Consider the following 15,628-nt stretch of genomic DNA (forward strand, 5'->3'; position numbering starts at 1 on the left):
CATCCCAATCTCCCATTGGACCCAAAATCCCATATTTCCCCATCTCACCCTCCTCTTTTTCATCCCCTATTAACTCCCCTCACTCATTTCACTCCCTTATTATCCTACTCCCCTATTACCTCCCCCTCTCCCATTCCATTCCTCCCTCCCCTGTCATGTCCACTTCCCATTACTCACTTGCCATTTGCAAACTATTAATATATTATTATGCTATTTTTTATACTTATTATCATACACCCCTATTACCTCCCCTCTCCCATTCCACTCCTCCCTCCTCACTCCCACTTCCACTTCCCATTACTCACTTGCTATACACATTTGCAAACTATTAATATATTATTATATGATTTTTTATACTATTTGCAAACTTACATGTGGGCAAAATCACAGGTGTCAAAGCGATCCTATCGTGGTCATACAACAACTGTGCTTTTATTCAAGGGCGTATTTATCCTCATCAACAAGCTCTTTGCATGTAAGTCAATAATACCTAGGTTGAGATGTGTGCAAAGTATTGTGACGATCAGATATGCGTTGCATTGTCAATCAAGCATAAAACAACGTTTTTGCCTTAGTGTCATGGACAACCAATAAAAAACATGGTCCTAGGTGTGATATTCTTAAAAGTACTTATCGGATGGGGGAGCCACTTTAAAAGAAAGTCAATTTCAACTAGGTTGATGTGCATGCACAGTATTGTGTCTATTGGTTATGCTTTGCATGGGGGATCACACATTATACACCGTTTTCCCCCTAGTGTTATGCACATCCGTCAAAGAACACGCTCTTAGGTGTATTATCCTACCAAGTACTTATTGAATGGGCGTTCCACTTTGCATGGAACACCATATCACCGCTTTTGAGGCAGGTGCAAAGTATTGTGCCCATCGGATATGCTTTGCATGGTAGATTGAGTATTAAATACCGTTTTTGCCTTGGTGTCATGTAGAACCGTCAAAAAACACGATCCTAGGTGTATTTTTCAAACAAGTACTTATCGGATGGGGATGCCACTTTGCACACAAGTCAATACTGCCTAGGTTGAGGAACGTGCAAAGTCTTGTGTCCATTGGATATGCTTTGCATAGTCGATCGCACATTATACACCATTTTGTTCCTAGAGTTATGCACAATCGTCATGAAATACGTTTGCAGGTGTTATCCGAACAAGTACTTATGGGATGGGTGCACCACTTTGTATGCAAGTTAATACGACCTAGGTTGAGGCGTGTACAAAGTTTTGGGCCCATTGGAGAAATGTAGATGCGATAATATTAGCAAATTCTTGGTATGCGTATATGTGTGTGTGTGTGGCAAACAATTTTGATACAACAAAGTAAACACCTAGTGCACAAATTATGCTCTTCATACCTTGAGTATTGTGTCAAAATAAAAGCTGAAATATTCCCAAGTGGTACTCTTGTAGAAAGTGACCATTTCTTCATTCATAGCAGTTTGCTATTCTGTCTTGTCAACTACATCTTTGAAGTACATTGGTGCTTCTGTAGCCATGATGATAGCCATGATGATAGCATAGTTAATGGTTTGAACATGAAATGCTTTGCCTTTCTGAGCATATGTCAATCTCGCTAGTGGTCTGCTTTCTCTAGTAGACCATCTGAGTTGATGTGGCTCTTCTTGAGTGCTTGTCGCAATTCTTGCTCTTCTTCATCATCAATCTTTTCTATAGAGCACTGAGTAATCGGTGTGTCCATCTCTTGTGTATTTGAGGTTTTCCATTCTGATTCCTCATCAAACATTACATTCCTAGAGATAATGACCTTGCGGTTGATGGGATCATACAACTTTTATGCTTTGCTTTCTTCACTATCTGAATCAACTACAAAACATTGATGTGTGAACTGTCGGTGAAGATAGAACTGTAATATATAGAATATTCACACAAAGGCTAGATCCTATTGTTTGGCAATGATTGGATAGTCAAAGGAGATTAGTCAAAGAAGACAAGGCATGTGATAGCCTATCCATCATGTGGATAATCTCTGTTAAATGATGCAAGGTTGAAGAAGACCGCATAGTCAGTGTGGGCAGAGTGATACAGGGGCTACATAAAATAGGGGGCTGTAGGTGCAGGTATGATATTCTGCTTTGCTAAAGAAAAGGCCTGTAACACAGACAAGGGACAACAACTGGTCAAACCTGTATGCTCAATTGGCATGAGCTGAACATCATCTACTGTGTGCATGCTAAACCTCCATTGGCATGGGATGTAGCATCTATCAAAGGCTCAAGGTGAAGCTGACAATAGTAAGGCCTAGAAGCCTAGAATGCCACTGAAAAATCATATGGCGTCCCTAAGGCATATGAGGTACCAAATGCAGACATAGAGATTGATCTAAAGTCCTAGATCCAACCACTAATCTGCATTAAGTATGGACTGTATATACGACAGCCATAAGTGCATGCTAAAACACTGAGGTTCTCCAGGCTGCACTATGTCTGAACCTGATGATGTTCACTGCACTCAGGCAAGACTACATTGATGCATAAATATCCCCATGCCGAGGAATGATATGTTGATTGAAAGAGGTGGTGATCACTGGATCCAAGGGTGGTGCAATGCAACATGACTGAGCCAATACTGGAATGTCTTGAAGACTAATCTGCTGATCTATACTGTTAACAAAAACTATGTCCAAGATATGCTCTGTGTCAAAGGTGAAAGCCTCAATGATGGATGCTAGAATGGAATCACCTGAAGAGTTGAATGCACTGTGGCATGTATCTCCACAAGTGGCAGAACATGTGAGCATGGGGAGATTGAGGCACAAGAGTAAGTCCTCATATCGAGGACTTACCTTCCATAAATCTACATGACCATAATTGAACTTGTGTTGTTTCTATGCATCATCCGGCGTGACAGTAAATGGAGTCGGATCCATGAGTGAACGAAAGTGGCTATGTATCACTGGAATCATACTATGCTGATGTAGATGGGACTGCCTCATGCTGAGGGCTTATCCTTAAATGTGCCTCATGTTGAGGGCTTACTATCAAATATGCCTCATGCTGAGGGCTTACAATCAAATGTGCATGATCAAAAAACTGTGGGCTGATCCATGCTAATGTGTGGTACATCTATCATAATGCTACGGTGTGATGTCACCAAGTAACACTCTTTCTCTGATAAAGTGCTCTCTGACATCAATATGCTTTGTCCTGGAGTGATATATTGGATTCTTGTCCAATGCTTGAGCCGATTGGTTATCACAGTATGTTGTTGTTGGCTTTGATTCATCAAAGCACTCTGTTTCTGACAATAGTCATTTAAGCCATATAGCCTCACATGCACCTATAGTGAGTGCTCTATATTCTACTTTAGTTGAAGACAAAGAAAAATTGTTGAGATCGACGTGAGTGATGTAGATAATCTGAGGAAGGAGCGTTGGAATTCGGTGAAGGGTCTGTTGACGTGGCTTGCAGCGTTGTGGAGGGGCTGCTTAAGAGATGGAGCTGGGAGCTTTGTTGTGGTCGCAGCTAATGATAGAGGCATTGTTGCATGTCCTTGAGCTTGCTATAGGCTAGGCTAAGCATGGAGGAGCGACGCACCATCACTGTTTGCCTGTGTCGTGCTAGCTACCAGAGGTCACCTCTGTCGGTGATAGACAGTTACTGCTGGCTTTTGTCGAGAGTTCATCGTTGCTGGTGGACATAAGTATGTCGTTGGTGGAACTAGGCTATGGTGGCAGTGTTGTAGCTAGCGCAGGAGAAGTGCCGTTAGCTAGCTGCCATGGAGCTTTGTGTTGATGGAGGTTTTGGCTGCAACATCTACTGATAGGCATTGTAGGAGCCATTGCCAATGTTCACCACCCCAATTCTGACGCAGGTCCTCCTTTCGCATGGTCTGTCACAAGATGAGATGATAATGTTGTTAGGTGCTCACATGATTGGAAGAGCCCATTGTTCATCCTTCTCTAATCACCTGCAAGTGAATGATCCAACTCTTAATCCTCAGTACGTTGCTCAGCTGCAACAATTGTGCAATGTGAATTTACAAGCAACAATGCCACTGGATCCAACCACACGTTTGGTTTTCAACAACAACTACTTTACGAATCCGGTTATTCTGATCAGATGTGAGAAGATGGTGCTCGATTGGCGTTGAGGTTGCTAGCCGTCGGTTTGGACGCCTATGGAGATGCCTTTGTTTTGACCGCTTGATAGGAGTTGTTGCTAAGCATGCCTTTAGCCGATTGTAGAACTACTATTTCTCACTGAATCTCTCAAGACAAGCTCTCTTGAACACTTAAAGGAACTCTCTCTCTCACACGTAGTAATGAATGGAAACTCAAGGAGAATACATCTCATGGATGGAAATTCTCTCAATGAACAAAAGTGAATATCACTCGAGAAGAAGCTCTCACAAACCCTCAAGAAGAATGAACCAAACGAATGGACAGAAACTTTTCAAAAGGACGGAAATTATATCACTCAACGGAAGTAAAAGAATGAACACAAGATCGCTCAAGAACTCTCAATCGCTCAATCTCTCACACTCTCTCATACAGAACACAATGCCTCAGCCATGACAAAATATGAAGAGGGGAGAGGAGAAGAGGAGAGAGGGCATAGCTAGAGTGCACACCACAAATGACTAACTGTACACTAGATTTAGTTGAAAATGTAGAATGTATACAAACCATTTTAGGGTTAGGGCATCTAACCCTTTCCTTTATAGCACTCTATTGGGTTACGGCTATGCACATATGATCACATGATGTTGAGCATGGTTTCTCAACAATAATGTGGCAATTGCTTACTCAGCTTGGTGGAGTTGAATCCCCTCTATGGATGCACTAGTCTAGAGCTAGACTACACGTCGAAGCATCAAATGTAGCAAAATGAGTTTTAGTTCGTTCATTTTATGTACTAGATGCGCTGCAATGGATCAGGAGGTGGTTCCAATGATGAGGATTCAATGATGCTTACCTATGGATAATCCAAAATGTAGATTCAAGCTGCTTAGTGCGTAGAGCATGATTTGGTAGCATTTTTGCTTTTTGGACTATCGCAAAATTCCCTCTGGATCAAAAGTTATGGCCATGTGAAATGTATGCCAAACTTTGTCCAAGGGGAGTGATAAAAAAAATGATGTGGCACATGGTGATGTGGCACTGTTTTCACATGTTGTATGTCTGTGTAGCACTGATGACATGGATGTTGATTGGGCAGATGACATGGCACTACCACATGTCATGATGACATGGTCGGATGATGATGTGGCCAATCACTGATGATGTAGCAGTCAGTTGGATAAGGTGCTGATGTGGCACTACTCCTCTAGAGCCCCCTATTTACTCCCTAGAGGACAACCTCATAATACAGATCTAAGGTATGTGCTTCATAATACACATCCAAGCTACTGATTTCTTCAAATTGTGCACCATAAGCACGCCTCATAATTATGCTTCTTGACAAGAAAAATATCTATTCTTATAGATCCATTTAGATATAAAGATGCCCAAAAACCCAAAAAATGACTCATATTCATGGATTCATTATATGCAACAAAATTAGATAAATCATGGTGTGACACAACCATCCTCTTCTATCCCACCTTCACCACACACTCAACAATACTCTAGTAAGTCTATCCATAAACCAAGAGAGTAGTCTCCAACAATGAACATTCACACAACTAGATCTTATTGTTTGGCAATGATTGGATAGTCAAAGGAGAGTAGTCAAAGAAGACAAGCCACGTGGTAGCCTATCCATCATGTGGCACAAATTGTATACTTCTCGTACATCCTTCATGTGGCAAATGATCGATTACCTTACTTTATCTTGATGACGTTGCAATACATTGCTTTATCCTAGCTTATGTTAATACATGGCTACTTGTAATAAATTACTTTTGCCCCCTTCTTTTCCTTGAACAAAGTTTTGAGTTGCAAGGCTTTCTCTAGGGCCCTTTCTGAAGCTTTTCCAAGCCATCAGAGCCTCTTTCAAAGGCCCTCTTCAAAGCATTTTCAAAGACAATTCAAAGTCTTTTCCAACACGTTTTAAATATATTTTCCCAAGGTTTTTAGAGACCTCTTAAAAGTTCTTTAAAGCACATTTTGAAGATCTTTTCCCAAGGTGTTTAGAGACCTCTTAAAAGTTTCTAAAGCCCATATCTAAATCCCTTTAAGGGTCTCTAAAATATCAATTTCCAGGCCATATCCTAAAGCCTTTTAACATCTATTCCAAAACTTCAAAGGATTTGCCTAGGCCATCTTTTGTAATCTTTTTCAAAGCCATCAAAGCAAATTTGAAGCTTCATTAGGCCTCTTTAAGATCATATTTGACATTTTTAAAAGTACAATATCCAAAGGAAATTATGTGCTTCAAACAAAAAGGATCCTCTATATCAAACCATGATTAAATAGAGTTGAGAAAGAATGGCCACGTTCAAATTTGTAGGAGCAAGAAATTTCAGGGACCAAAATCATTCTCAAAGTTTGTTATATCCTTTGGAAAAAAACTTATTAAATGGCACCCAAATTTAAAGTTGAAGAACCTTTCCCCAATCATAATTGAGGGCCTTCTTGGACAACGCACTATGTTGGAGTAATTCCAATCTTTACACATATTCTTCAACAGTAAGGGTTCTTACTCAAAACATGCTGAACAATTTGCAAAGCAATCCTAGGTACCTTTGTTTTTCAATCTTAAAATAACTAGCATCTCCAATTTCTCCCAAACTTTAAAAATCCTTATTCAAACCATGCTTGAATAAAACTAATACTCCAACATTCAATTATGAGTTTTTTTAGTGAGATCCTTCTTGTGTCAACATGTACACTTTTGGGAATCTCATAAGCACGAACGGATCTTTTCAACATCATTACAACAATGGAAATTTTTCATGACATAATATTTTATTGGGTCAAAACAAAAAATTGGATGACAACAACTGTGGAAAGTGGAAATTGAATTATGGGTGATAATATGCTACACAAGATGAAAGCAATGAGCAACATCTCACTGCACAACAACATACACCTTCCATAACATTGGCGGGTCGTCAAAATCAAGATGCACATCTTAGCAAATTGTGCCATAGGAGATTTGCCATATCAATTGAATTGATTCCCATACATTATCATTGCACTATAAAGAAACTTGATAATCCTGACAATCATTACAAAAAGTTAGCCTCGAAACACACTTTCCCCTACTTTGGAGTTGTAGGTCCATAGAATATGGAGCCACACTAAAATGGCTAGCTAGGGCTCAAATACATGTGTGATTCTCTTAGGACATAGCCCTTCTTGGCGATAGAGGTCGTTTGAATGACTCCCAACTGCAACTCTGGAATCTTGTTAGATTTGAAGTGATTTACAACACATGGAGAATTCGCAACCTTGGAATCTTCCATCACCACAAAGCACCTCTTGATTTTCCTCAATAGGTTCAGCAACAGGTTTTAGGGCTCCTCAAATATTTCAGCTCCAAATTAGTTTTAGGGCTCACCAAATATTTCAGCTCCAAATCGATTTTGTCCGTATAGACAACTGGTTTTTATCCTTTTGTATTTTTCCTTTTTTTATATAAATTCTATTTTTCTTTTCCTACAAAAACAAAAAGAGATCATTGGTTTCTCATCATCATAATCAATATGTATATCTCAGCACAATGTCGAGGTTTGGATATCCTCAATTTCATAAGGAAATTTCTTTGAAGAGTTCATATTTGGTTCATCACAATGTCGAGGTTTGGATATCCTCAATTTTATAAGGAAATTTCTTTGAAGAGATCATATTTGGTTCGGATATCCTCAATTTCATAAGGAAATTTCTTTGAAGAGATCATATTTGGTTCAGGGCCTTCAAGTCCACTTCTAACAAGATATTTGTGAGTCATGCAATGTCCTAATTTAGACATAAAATGAACACATTTATGCTTATAATTCTCTTTTTACATGGACAATGAGACCATGAAGTAAGAGGAAGCAAAGTGCAAGCGCAAGAATGACAAGGCCTTCTACAAATCTACTTTCAACAAGATATTTCTACATCATGTAGTACTCCTTTAGAGATACACATTTTTGCTTATAATTCTCTTCACATGGACAAAGGGACCCCAAAAAGCAAGCGGAAAGGTGACATGGATTTGTTTCCAAGGAAAGACAAATAATCCAAATTTTAAAAATATATAATTTTAAGTAATTGCACTCAAGGTGGTTGCATGATACACATTGCAAGAAGCATTGTCCCATAGAGAAGATGTTCTATTTCAAGTATTAGCAAAGGATGCAATTGGAAAACAAATTTCTTTGTACTCCAATTACTTATCTTCTGTAACTCTATTAGTATCATTCAAAGCTACGTTATCAACATTTCAATATCCCCCGCTTTAGCACTATGTATATGGTTAACAATATAAAATCGACATCACAACTCAAAAACACGTGCATGATAGTGTCAGTGTTCAAACTTAAAATTAAGTGATATCTAGAGATGCAAATACAACTTAGGAAGATATATATTTGGTTGGTTGTTTACAATAAATCATCCTAGTGGGCTAAAAAGCATTCTAAATTTCATTTTATATGCAACTGATTTTAGATAACATATAAAGAAGCTCAAGGACACTTGAGATTTTTTAATAATAGATTCAACACATATCTATTGACACATTTGTTTTGCTAGTACATTACCCAATGTTGTCACATGTTGATTGGTAATTGCAAAAATATGTAAAGATCATTGCTCTTGACTTCCCTTTACTTGCTGAGCTCCTACGTCCACAAGCAGCAGAGATACATCCTCGATACATAAGATAGAAATATGATGAAGGAGATCTTTGTGAAACTGAGGAGGAAGAGCCCAAGCAACCTACAGATAGAGCTGTGAAGAGCTCCCAAAAAAGAAATCAATCAAGGCTAGCATTTTGATCAGGGAGGTCCGAATGGTGAATCTGGACCTGATGCTTGAGCATCAATCTAAGCAAATATGAAAGACAAACTCCCAATGGAAGCATTAATCAATCTGGATCTGAAGCAAGCATCAATCTGAAGCAAATATGAAAGAAAGCCTCAATCAATGGACATGGAAGTGGCTCTGGATGAAATCTCAGAAGGAGCAACTGCACCTTTGGTTGTGGAGTTTCCCAGAGTAAGCTCCAAGTCTTCTTCTCCAAGAGAGACCTCATGAATGGTCTCTCCCTCCCATGGCTTCACTAAGTTCGTCATCCTTTGCCTTCTCCTTGCAACATCCATCTCCATTTCCATCCTGAAACTCTCCGTCCCTATGCTTCTTGCATCTGGTACTGCACTCGCAAGATCTCTCATCGCTTGCTCCGCCTCTCCGTTCTTGTAAATCCACCCCCCTTTCGACTGATCGAAGTAGCCGTTCGGGAAGTTGTCCGGTACCTTCCCTTTCGATTGATCGAAGTAGCCATTCGGGAAGTTGTCCCGTGCCGTCCCTGGGCCTTGTATACTCGTAGTAGCCCCGTTGTACATTCGTTTCCTCTGCTCGCGAGATCCAGCTTTGGGCCTGTAGAATCCATCTTCAGTCCAGACGTGCAAGCCTTGTCGAAATCGGAGGCTGTGTGCCAGGACGCTCGGCGTCCTGGGCTGGTCGTACGTAAGATGCGCCCGAGGTAGCATCCGCGTGGAAAGACAGATTTGCGGCTGCAGCTGCGGCTGCGAAGTGGAGAGGCACAGCCCGGATGGCGCTGAGGGGTGGACGGTGAGTGGGCGTGCAAGCGCCGGAGTGGGGGTGGAAGTGCCTGAGGCGAAGAAAGGCGAGGGGGTGGGGGCTCCGGAGACGAGGGAAGGGTGCGTGGGAGTGGAGGTACCGGAGAGGAAGAGGCTCTGAGGCCAAGCATTGCAGAAGGCAGCAGCGGCACAATCAGCCAAGGCATCGCCACTGCCTTTGGCGCTGATTTCTGGCCAGTCGGGCTTGACGTAGGAGAGCCTGGGCGAGCTGAGCGGAGGGGTGACAGGAGCGCTAAAGCTCCCTGCGCGCACGATCTGAAGGGAAAGCATCCCGGCGTTCCGATTCACCGCGCCGGAGGTAGCCATTGTTGCTGCTGCTGTTGCAGCTGAAGCTCCCGAAGACAATCCTTTGAGCCATGGGAGAAGAGGCATTCCATCGCCGGGGCCCTGGTAGGAGGAGGAAGCAGGGCTGGCGGTGGAGGAGATGCAGACATCTACTCGATCAAGGCCTTGAGGACCTCGTTGTTGTCACAGTGCTTGCGGAGCTTGTAGTTCCCGAACTGGCGGAGGCCAGCGAAGATGCGAGCGGCGATGGCGCGGCGTTTGCTGTTCTCGCGCTCCTTGGAGTTGGTGTATTTTCCACTATCTCTGCATTTTCATCTCCTTGTCCCCTAAAAGTTCTCCTATAGTTTCCTGTCCTGAGAGTTGTCCATGCTGTACATAGAGAAAAGGTCATAGAGGGAGGCATCGACGCGGACATGGTGGAGGGGGATGGGGAGATATACTGATCGGTAGAGTGGAAGGGGTGGGAGGTGACGGCGGACAACACCCGATTGTTAGATACAAGAGAGAGGTGACGACGGACGACACCAGATTGATTGTTTGATTGATGGAGAGACGACAGACAATCACACCAGATTAATTGTTTAGTTAGCTACGAGAGAGAGGTGACGACGGACGAAAGCAGATTGATTGTTTGATCGATCGACGACGGACGAAAACAGATTGATTATCGACGACGGACGAAACCAGATTGGTTGTTCGATCGATCGAAGTTGGAGAAAATCAAAATCAGTCTGCATTTCTGTTTTGGGCTTGCAAGTTATCATGCACTTGCCATGAGCTGTATTTGAGCTAGAATCACATTGTATTGCCGATCAGAGAACTTCCCAAAATGCAGGAGTGGAGGTCGGTTGAGAAGACCCTGGCGGCTGATTTCAAGCAGGTTCTTCAGGCTGGAGCAGAGTTTCCAGGCAAGGGGTCATTTCTTAGATTGCGGCTCGCACTAGGCAAGACGTAGTGAGCTGCTTCCAGGAGCTATACAGTCTGCGCTACTGCTCGGGTATTGAGGTGGCGAGGTCCAGCCCTGTCAAGGAGGCCAGCTGCCCAAGCTCTTTAGGGAGTTCTGCGAGGCCCGTGCACCCGGAGAGGACCAGCCTTGTCAAGGAGCCCAGCTGCCCGAGCTCTTTCGGGAGTTCTGCAAGGCCCGTGCACCCGTGGAGGTCCAGCCATGTCAAGGAGCCCAGCTGCCCGAGCTCTTTCGGGAGTTCTGCGAGGCCCGTGCACCAGGAGAGGCCCAGCCATGTCAAGGAGCCCAGCTGCCCGAGCTCTTTCGGGAGTTCTGCGAGGCCCGTGCACCTGTAGAGGTCCAGCCATGTCAAGGAGCCCAGCTGCCCGAGCTCTTTAGGGAGTTCTGCGAGGCCCGTGCACCCGGAGAGGTCCAGCCCTATCAAGGAGCCCAGCTGCCCGAGCTCTTTCGGGAGATCTGCGAGGCCCGTGCACCCACAGAGGCCCAGCCGTGTCAAGGAGCCCAGCTGCCCGAGCTCTTTCGGGAGTTCTGCGAGGCCCGTGCACCCGTCGAGGTCCAGCCCTGTCAAGGAGCCCAACTGCCCGAGCTCTTTCGGGAGTTCTGCGAGGCCCGTGCACCCGGGGAGGTCCAGCCCTGTCAAGGAGCCCAGCTGCCCGAGCTCTTTCGGGAGTTCTGCGAGGCCCGTGCACCCGGAGAGGTCCAGCCCTGTCAAGGAGCCCAGCTGCCCGAGCTCTTTCGGGAGTTCTGCGAGGCCCGTGCACCCGGAGAGGCCCAGCCGTGTCAAGGAGCCCAGCTGCCCGAGCTCTTTCGGGAGTTCTGCGAGGCCCGTGCACCCGGAGAGGCCCAGCCGTGTCAAGGAGCCCAGCTGCCCGAGCTCTTTCGGGAGTTCTGCAAGGCCCGTGCACCCGGGGAGGTCCAGCCCTGTCAAGGAGCCCAGCTGCCCGAGCTCTTTCGGGAGTTCTGCGAGGCCCGTGCACCCGGAGAGGTCCAGCCCTGTCAAGGAGCCCAGCTGCCCGAGCTCTTTAGGGAGTTCTGCGAGGCCCGTGCACCCGGAGAGGTCCAGCCCTATCAAGGAGCCCAGCTGCCCGAGCTCTTTCGGGAGTTCTGCGAGGCCCGTGCACCCATAGAGGCCCAACCGTGTCAAGGAGCCCAGCTGCCCGAGCTCTTTCGGGAGTTCTGCAAGGCCCGTGCACCCGTAGAGGTCCAGCCATGTCAAGGAGCCCAGCTGCCCGAGCTCTTTCGGGAGTTCTGCGAGGCCCGTGCACCGGGAGAGGCCCAGCCATGTCAAGGAACCCAGCTGCCCGAGCTCTTTCGGGAGTTCTGCGAGGCCCGTGCACCTGTAGAGGTCCAGCCATGTGAAGGAGCCCAGCTGCCCGAGCTCTTTAGGGAGTTCTGCGAGGCCCGTGCACCCGGAGAGGTCCAGCCCTATCAAGGAGCCCAGCTGCCCGAGCTCTTTCGGGAGTTCTGCGAGGCCCGTACACCCGCAGAGGCCCAGCCGTGTCAAGGAGCCCAGCTGCCCGAGCTCTTTCGGGAGTTCTGCGAGGCCCGTGCACCCGTCGAGGTCCAACCCTGTCAAGGAGCCCAGCTGCCCGAGCTCTTTCGGGAGTTCTGCGAGGCCCGTGCACCCGGGGAGGTCCAGCCCTGTCAAGGAGCCCAGCTGCCCGAGCTCTTTCGGGAGTTCTGCGAGGCCCGTGCACCCGGAGAGGCCCAGCCGTGTCAAGGAGCCCAGCTGCCCGAGCTCTTTCGGGAGTTCTGCGAGGCCCGTGCACCCGGAGAGGCCCAGCCATGTCAAGGAGCCCAGCTGCCCGAGCTCTTTCGGGAGTTCTGCGAGGCCCGTGCACCCGGAGAGGCCCAGCCGTGTCAAGGAGCCCAGCTGCCCGAGCTCTTTCGGGAGTTCTGCAAGGCCCGTGCACCCGGGGAGGTCCAGCCTTGTCAAGGAGCCCAGCTGCCCGAGCTCTTTCGGGAGTTCTGCGAGGCCCGTGCACCCGGAGAGGTCCAGCCCTGTCAAGGAGCCCAGCTGCCCGAGCTCTTTCTGGAGTTCTGCGAGGCCCGTGCACCCGGAGAGGCCCAGCCGTGTCAAGGAGCCCAGCTGCCCGAGTTCTTTAGGGAGTTCTGTGAGGCCCGTGCACCCGGAGAGGCCCAGCCGTGTCAAGGAGCCCAGCTGCCCGAGTTCTTTAGGGAGTTCTGTGAGGCCCGTGCACCCGGAGAGGTCCAGCCCTGTCAAGGAGCCCAGCTGCCCGAGCTCTTTGGGGAGTTCTCCGAGGCCCGTGCACTCCGAGAGGTCCAGCTGTGCCAAGGAGCTCAGGTGCTGGATCCAGCATGGCAACAGCTTGTCGTGGAATCCATTGAGGTGGAGCAGACGGAGAGTAGAGCGTTGGAGGAGCAAGGCCGGGATATCGTGATGCATGTAACGATTCATCTCTTTGTCAACAATGACTGTGAAAGCCCGGAGCGGAGAGAGAATCTGCGAATCACAAATTCTCATCAAATTTCAGAAGTACAATCAATAAATCTTAAGACTTTTATCATAGGTTTTGTTTTTCCTGTGCATAAATAAGTGGAAAGCATCCCACTACACAAGATAACCAGATAATATGTGAAAGACGGTTGCATGTTTGATCCATTTTTATGTTTCACTGAGTGATCCCAAAACCAACAAGATAACCAGATAATGTACATGTGTGAGCATACATTAGCAGCACATGAACAACATTTTTAGTGGATTTAGGCTTTATTCAAATATTTATGGAGTTTTCCACCTATTATTGACAAAAATGACGGAGTGTTTTTTATGAAAGTGTTTGCTTGTTTGATACATGTATAAGTAATCTTCCAATTGGGGTGTAATTTGGGGATATGATTCTTAATATACGTTCTTTCATGGAATTTTCCACACGGTTGACATTCGGATATAACACTAATTTCATAATCTAACAATAGATATCGATATATATATATAAGTACACTCAGTGCTAAATCAAGAAAAGACTACCACACATACAAAATAGCCAGTCATTGATTGTTTTTTGTTGAATGCTATCACAGACAATAATGCTAGTGGGATGAGAACTGCTCATTCAAAGATTGTATGGGAAAATATATCTAAGTTTCTTAATTCACAATCTATTCACAAAGGTAGAGAGAGAAAAGCTTAGTGGTTGAGATATTATTGGGAGACAAAATCGACAAATATATATTTGAAAAACAAGGAAGATCCCGTCCGTTCACTAATAGTTCCACGAGTGCAAATATTCATGGGGACGGTAACACATTTAAGTCATCTGGTGAACCGGATGTATGTTATCTGCCCTACCATTTCACCCTGATCTGTCCTGGACATATCCGCTACTTCAGGTCGATTTTGCTTGATTGATGCCCGTGTTGCTTCACTCTCTTTTTTCTTCAACTGATAGCATTTGTTTGAGGCTGCATTTTGATATCATGGCACTATCATCTAGTGCATCACTCGTGGAGAAATTCTATGGTAATGGATTTCCCACATGGCAAACTAAGAAGCAATTACTTCTCATGCGAGAAAGACTTTGGGAGGTTGTTACCGGAGAGGAACCACCTTAGATATGAAGAAAATCAATCAAAGAGCCATAGCCATCATTGGGCTTGGACTTGTTGATTCTCTAGTACACTATACCGATCTCAAGTCTACTGCAAAGCAAATCTGGGAAAGACTTGAAGGTATCTTTGGAAATAAGATCACAAATTCTTTTTTTGAAGTTGATACTTTATGACCTTAAGATGAGTGATGATGATGAGCTAAGTGACCACTTGGCGAATTTGGATCTCTTGTCCAACAACTAGCTAGCCTCAAGTGTGAACCAGAATGACGAAGATAAGATAGCCTCCTTTCCACACAGACCTCCACTCCCTTCTCAGCCTTTTTCCCCTGCAAATCTCCGCTCTCATTCTCAGCATACTCCGCTTACATGCAAAGCCCTCTTTCTTCGAAACACTACAAAGGAGCCTAAAGCAAAGTCTTATTAAAAGCTTGAGAAAAGCTACATAATCATGATGCCTTATTCCTCTTTGATGATGCCTTATTTCTCTTTGATGATGCTTTTACTGATAATATGCATTGATCTCAAAAGTGGCTCCCATCAGATAGAATAGCCCTAGAGTGTGAACCAGAATGACGAAGATACGATAGCAGTACTCACAAAGAGTATGAGAGGTATTCCCGGTTTTGAGCATAGTCTTGGCAGCTACTCCTTTTGAAGACCTTGTGGCTTTGCTCCTTACAAAGGACAAAGAAACAAGGAAGAATGTAGCAGCACGACAAAGCCTTCTACAGCTCCCATACTACGCAGTTCTCAGCCTCCCTTTCAGTCCCCCTTTCTCACGGAGATCTCAACTCCTCTTTCTCCCAGCTCTTAACTCCAGCTTCAGCCTCCTTTCCAGACAGACCTCCACTCCCTTCTCAGCCTTTTTCCCCTGCAAATCTCCGCTCTCATTCTCAGCATACTCCGCTTACCTACAAAGCCCTCTTTCTTCGAAACACTACAAAGGAGCCTAAAGCAAAGTCTTATTAAAAGCTTGAGAAAAGCTACATAATCATGATGCCTTATTCCTCTTTGATGATGCCTTATTTCTCTTTGATGATGCTTTTACTGATAATATGCATTGATCTCAAAAGTGGC

The 15,628-nt window shown here is 45.2% G+C and overlaps 2 protein-coding genes across 2 annotated transcripts in view; both read right to left on the reverse strand.

The window, feature by feature from the left end:
- Positions 1–8,148: 8,148 nt before the first annotated feature.
- On the reverse strand, positions 8,149–10,323 carry LOC147882029 (protein BZR1 homolog 1-like; the record flags this gene model as incomplete). The annotated part of the gene is given in 3 exon segments (XM_087401503.1): positions 8,149–9,724; positions 9,727–10,170; positions 10,173–10,323. Coding segments are annotated over 3 exon segments (801 nt in total), but the record flags the coding sequence as incomplete, so codon positions are not given.
- Positions 10,324–10,946: 623 nt separating this feature from the next.
- LOC147882030 (uncharacterized) overlaps positions 10,947–15,628 on the reverse strand; it is a 41,695-nt gene continuing 37,013 nt past the window's right edge. The window contains exon 5 of the mRNA XM_087401912.1: positions 10,947–13,440. Within this exon, the coding sequence (XP_087258038.1) occupies positions 10,999–13,440 (2,442 nt within the window). The 3' untranslated portion in view covers positions 10,947–10,998. The remainder of the gene's footprint in view (positions 13,441–15,628) is intronic.

Source organism: Dipteris shenzhenensis, chromosome 30 (assembly GCF_047967505.1).
Source record: "Dipteris shenzhenensis isolate YYH24624 ecotype China chromosome 30, Dip_SZ_1.0, whole genome shotgun sequence".
NCBI classification, from domain to species: domain Eukaryota; kingdom Viridiplantae; phylum Streptophyta; class Polypodiopsida; order Gleicheniales; family Dipteridaceae; genus Dipteris; species Dipteris shenzhenensis.